Source organism: Protomyctophum bolini (assembly GCF_963924005.1).
Source record: "Protomyctophum bolini genome assembly, chromosome: 19".
NCBI classification, from domain to species: Eukaryota; Metazoa; Chordata; class Actinopteri; order Myctophiformes; family Myctophidae; genus Protomyctophum; species Protomyctophum bolini.
The window spans coordinates 5,037,515-5,043,789 of NC_137880.1; the positions used below are offsets into that span (position 1 = coordinate 5,037,515).

General features: G+C 42.9%; 1 protein-coding gene across 1 annotated transcript; it reads right to left on the reverse strand.

Annotated features, from left to right (window-relative positions):
- Positions 1-4,575: 4,575 nt before the first annotated feature.
- On the reverse strand, positions 4,576-5,748 carry LOC308334514 (centrosomal protein of 41 kDa-like; the record flags this gene model as incomplete). Its single annotated transcript, XM_080791312.1, has 1 exon — positions 4,576-5,748. One exon carries the CDS (start codon positions 5,746-5,748, stop codon positions 4,576-4,578), a length of 1,173 nt encoding a protein of 390 aa, XP_080647438.1.
- Positions 5,749-6,275: the final 527 nt, after the last annotated feature.

Sequence of the window (6,275 nt, forward strand, 5' to 3'; positions counted from 1 at the left end):
GCATATAGAGATGTGTGGTGAAAGTGTGGTTCGGTCGTAGATAGAGTTCCAAGAATGAGTATGGGTACCACTTCTCCCATGTATAGTAGATTGTACAATTCAATCAATCAAACGTTTGTTGAATCAATGTATTGCCCCATTGAAAAAAAAGAAAAGGCCAAACTGGTACACCCGATACTATTTAATATTTCCCTTATGTTTGATACATTTTCTTATCACATCCATGGTATGAAAACAATGCTAAGGAGTTGCTTCAATGAAATGTAATTGCTTTAAGCTGAAAACGGGTTATTAGTTATTATGTGTAGTGTAGTGTAGTCAACATGTTAAGGCTCGTACACAGTGGCCGGTATTTGCTGCGATTATGCTTTCGGGGAGCATTTTTGGCGCTGGCCGAGAAAAACCCCTGATCTGACGTTAAGTGCCCAAATGGTAGATCACGATCTACAAAGGCTTTGCAGGTAGACCACATGACATGGCACGAAAAATATATTTAATTGTAATATCAAAAACGATTTTTGCATCTGCCGCTTTAGATGACCTGAGATGACTTGATTGATTGACATCAAAAAGGGCCTGTCAGCTCAAACACACAATGCAATACTTGTTGTTGCTTACAATCATCAGTAGCAAAGTCAAATACCAACAAAAATAAAAGCCTACGATTTGCATTTTTCCCCCTCTATTTCCCATGCATGTGCGTTTATATGAAAGGCCCCTCAATTACATTTTGTCACTATTTGCAGCAATGGGATGATAGTTTTATTTGGTGGGTATGTTGTGCTGGTGGTTTTGAAAGTAGCTCTCAAGTCCATAAAACAAACTAACATAGGCTACTTCTCTATAAGCAGAATCATGAATAGGCCTATTTAATTTATACAAAAGGAGAAGAGAGAGAGAGAGAGAGAGAGCAATGTGTTTGTGTCTCAAACTTTGTCTAATATTGTTTTAGAGCAGTGGTTCTCAAACATTGTCATGGCAAGAGCAAAGGACCCCCAATATTTTTGTCAATCTACAAAAATAATCCCAAAATCGCTGATAAATTAAAAGACATTACTTACTAATCGCTTATTTGGCAACACTGGCCAGCTTTGTGTTGCAGCTCCGTGGCTGGGAGTTGGGAACTTTCTGTTACAGTTAAATGAATATAAAAGTACCACACAACTGAAAAGTTTCGCGACTGTGTCCGCAAGTTAGAGACGTGTGTGGCTATAATGACGCACAGCTGTGATGTAATCGCGCGTCTCTAAATTCTAAGCGTGTGTGTGTGTGTGTGTGTGTGTGTGTGTGTGTATATATATACATTCCGTCGGTAATTCCCTGTAGGCTTCACGTGAATAATGTTGTGTGCGCGCGTGCGGAGAAATAGTTATTTAATGAATCGCATGTTGGTGTGTGTGTGTGTGTGTGTGTGTGTGTGGGGGGGGGGGGGGGGGGGGGCAGTTGGCTGTGTGGCGAAAATAGGCAAAGTGATCGGTGTAAGGGTGATATTTTGGCACAATCCGATTAATGAGAAAGAACAATGTTGATGTAACTAAGGGAATCGTCGAGTCATTTATTTTGTAAATAAAGAGATTTAGATGGAATAAGCGAAATAGCGATCGTATAATCTCTCCTGTTCCTTGTGTCTCTCATCAATGTCCTGCGCGAGATCAGATTCTGTGCTGCGCGAGATGACATAGTCAAGCTAGTGTGGGGGCGGGGCTGGTAAGAGAGGGAAATGTTGCCAGGTTTGCGAATTGTAAGCGAGTTGCAGTGTATGTAAGTAGCGTGGTTAAAGTCCTTGTTTCTCTCGTGTTGTGGCAACAGCGTATACGACATTGAGGGGTAGAAACCATCCCGGGCGCGTGGTTCATGTAACATGTGTGTCACTGTGAAAGACTGGCCCCATTAAGTGAACGTAGTTGGCGTAGTAGACGCCAACATGACGATTTTGGTAGACGCCAACATGACGATTGTGACGTAGGCTGTTGACGTTGAGCATTAACGCCAACATGACGATTGTGACGTAGGCTGTTGACGTTGAGCATTAACAGCGTGTTTCATAAAAGTAATATTTGCAGAGTAAATAAGACACTTGAACGGCAAAAAAATAGCCTATGTCAGTTCGGGGAGCGTGGCGAATTTATTTTGCATATAGAGATGTGTGGTAAAAGTGTGGTTCGGTCGGAGATAGAGCACAAAGAATGAGTATGGGTACCACTTCTCACTTGTATAAATAGATGAAAGATGCAGTGTGACACGTTTTGAGCTTGTAGATCGGCTATTTTTCCTATAACAGAGATATGCAATGTGACCCCCTGGAGCGAGTGTGGAAATATGTGGCCCTCTCCATCTTCAAAGTTGCCAACCCCTGCACTATACTTACGCAATATTACACGAGAGGGTGTGGTTTAACATAATTATTGCCACGACAGTGATGCGGTCAGGAACGGGACATAGTCGAGTTCAGCAAGCATCACTGAAGTGGCAATAATCACGTCAAACAACACCCTCGAGTGTAATAGTGCATGCAATTATACAACAGTTATCCTAAAACTAAGAAAATCGCTGAAAAAACATTTTTTTTTAATGACAAATGTCCCAAGAAACCACAGAGTTTGCTGCGCTCTGGGAGAACAGAGCTGGCTGTTTCAACCAATCAGATTGCTTCCTCGAAACGACCTGTTGTATAATTTGTTTTATTTACTTCAAAGGTCCAATCAGCCGTCAGGATTTAGAATTAGTGAAACATCACTTTAGTGGAATTGTACGTGATGACACAAAGAAAAAGAGCAGACAAAATTGGAACTGGAATACTATAAATATTAAGCTCATAAATAGCTATAGTCTCTCCTGATTAGCTGAAATGTTAACTTGTCACCTACCTGAAAATGTATGTTCTGTTAAAGATGGAGTTTCAACTTTACTTTATTTGTTTATTTGGACAGGACAATGCATATTAATGGACGTCACATGGACGTAAATACACCGGATATAGCACAGTTGCTAATTTTCATCCGCAGTCCTCACAAGAAACACAAAACAGACAGGCAAACAGTGGAATACATTTACATAACATTACATATAGGGAACACAGCATGACAAAAGAAATACACCTACAATAATCATGAATGGTTGCAGCTTTGGTTTTCAAGCAACCATTTTTTTCAGATTTAATTTAAAAGACGGAAATGTAGCACAATCCCTTATAAGCAGAGGAAGGCCATTCCATACTACCCAACCCTGTATACTGAGAGGCTTAAGATCAGGTGGATCACCACCCATCACCACCCAACAGTCAACCCAGGCATACTTAATGAACTGGTGGAGGTGCCCACATAAAAACGACATTTTAACAAATACTGCACACTTTCTTGAAAAACTTCTTCCTCCTTATATAACAATAAGACCTGATGATCATGTTTTAGGGTGCGAAAAGAATCATGGCACTCCATCTTTAAGAGCGCACTGCCCGTCTTGCCGCTCTGCTTGGTGACCAGCCAACACTAACGCACGAGTCAGACAGCGTTTTTAAAACAACCCTCTGTTCAGCAGCGCAGGTGAGTGTTCTTATACAGTGGTGAGCAGTTGAGACTGGCAGTGATACCACTTGAGTACCTCTGTGGTGCCACAACCACTTTGGTGGTACCACGATTCACACTTAATTTAAAGGTGTCAATGGGTGTAGTGTGGCAAATCAGCCACAGTGTGGCACATGCGAGTCCATGATTTTTTTTTTTACTAGATTCATTGGTGAATGCATTTCAAAGTAATTTTTACTTTTATTTTTATGTTTTATAAACATAGAAAATAAAGAAAATAATAGAAAATAAAGCAGAATCCGTATGATGAATTAAAAAGCAATTGTTTCTTTAAACAAAACTGCGTTTATCCCATTTAACAGCATTAGACAAATGAAAACTTAAAAAACAATGTATTATTTGTGGAATCTAACTCAGGTCTCCTAATGAGTAGATTTGCTTATAAAACATTAAATACAACAATAATTAAATCAAGTCATTTTGAGGCAGAGACAAGCTTGTAGAATGTAAAGCAATGTGATGTTCTTATGCCTATAAATATATTAAAATATAAGTTTCCTTAACCCCTAAAATAAATCTTTATATCGGGGCTGCTAATCAATTAAAATGTTGAATCATGATTAATCGCATGATTGTCCATCGCAAATTAATCGCATATTTTTTATCCATTCTGAATATACCTTAATTCAGTGGTTTTCAACCCTTTTCTGCATTTGAGCTACAGGCCGCCATTTGATGAGATTTAGCCTTGCAGACCCAAACTAAATAATATGTTCACATTTCCATGCTGTATTGATGTTGGTAAATTTAAGTAATGCAGATTTTTTAATAATTAATTAAACTGTTGAGAGTGTAAAATGGAACTTCAAGATTTAAATATCTATTGCAAATGCAATGTTTTTTATTATTATTATTGGAATAATGACAAATACCGCCCAGGATTCTCTCTCTCTCTCTCTCTCTCTCTCACACTCACACACACACACACACACACACACACACACACACACACACGCAAGTCTCTCAACGCTCTATCAAACTTCACCGTGCATTAATAATTGTGCTCCTCCGGGCGCCTCCTACCCACGGCCAACATGGGAGACGGCTGGCACGAGACCGGGAAGGAGCCCGTCGTCATCCCTTCCGGAAACTCCTGAGCGAGCGACTTGAGACCTCCGGAGAGCATGTAGACGTTCTCGAATCCGCGCTCGCAAATTAATCTGCCCGCTTGCCCGGCTAGAATCTCGTCCTCGTCGTACACGATGATGATCTTCCCTTCTACGTTTTTGAAAGTACGCATTTCCGTGGTGTTTATGTGGTGGGTTAAGAGATTGGCGAGGGGGTAATTGTTTGCGCCGATGATGTGGCACCGGTCATACTGCTCTTGGTCCCGCACATCCAGCAGCAGGTAGGGGCAGATGTCGTTCGGCCGCAGAGTTTTGACAGTCACTGGCGTCGGACCGCTCCTATCCGTGTCCAGCTCTCCCACTCCACTGAGAAGGGCAGTGTTGGCAGTCACTGGTGTCTGACTTGAACTCTTGTCCGGCAGCAGGTGCGTCCGACTGGTGTTTCCGTCCGGCGTCTGAATGTTGCTGTTCAGCGGGGGCTGGTGGCGCGCCTGACTATTCATGTCCGGAGGGTGCGTCTGAACGTTCCAGTTCTTGTTCTTGTTCATGTCCAGCTCTCCCACTCCACTTATAACACCCAGCAGTGTGGACCTCGTAGAGTAGTTGCAGGAGTATCCGGGCTCCCTTCTGCTGCTCTCTGGAGGCAGTGGTGGCATGGGAGACGGCTTGGGCGTGGTCAGCTCAAATATGCGCTGTGTGTCTGCCTTTGCTTTGGCCTTTGCCGTTTCCCCTGCCGCCACCTCTGCCTCTGACATCACAGACTGCGTGTCCGTGCCGTCGCGCGTCTTTGCGTCTGTGCTGTATCCCGGATAGGAAGCGGGTGTCTCTGCCTCGTGCCTGAGTGGGTCGTCACCATCCACATCATCATTTAGCTCCGCTAAAGATGATACGTGAAGTATCAACTGTGCCAGGCTTGGCACTTTGAGGCGTTTGAAGGGCTCATTATTGCGGTACCTGTAATGTCTTTGGGTCTCCGCCTCCCTTTCCATACACTTTGATAGACTGCATCCTGTGTCCAGTCTCGCTTTAACATAATTATACCTTGGGTTCACTGGTGTTCGTTTATCAAAGTACTTTGGATTCCCAATGGGTTTCATATCTCTCACTCTCTCACTCTCAATTCTATCGTTCTCTCACTCTTAATTCTATCGTTCTCTCACACTCCCTTAAATAGGCTACACTCATTACATGGGGTGTGACGTCATGGGCCCTGTGACCTGCCCTCTCTTTTTCTCTCTCTCTCTCTCTCTCTCACACACACACACACACACACACACACACCATACTCACTGGGTGTGACGTCATCACCCGTGGCCCCGCCCCCGTCTTTGGGGCTGGTTGCCAGAGAGAATATTGAGGGGTCCTGCTGTGCGCTGGCGCTCCCTCCCCTTACAGCAGGATATATTGTCCTTTCAAAATGAATGCTGTTAAAATATAAGTTTCCTTAACCCCCAATTGTACTATTAAGTACTACTAAAAGCACGGCGAAAAGATGGCCAAGCTACAGTAGGTGTAAATTAATTTGCATGTCATTGTGTGAAATCCAATGCGAATTGTCTTCCCCCCCAGTTTGTGCTGCCTCTTCAAGTGGCACGTTAGAGTCGACCAGAAGTACCCTAACTGC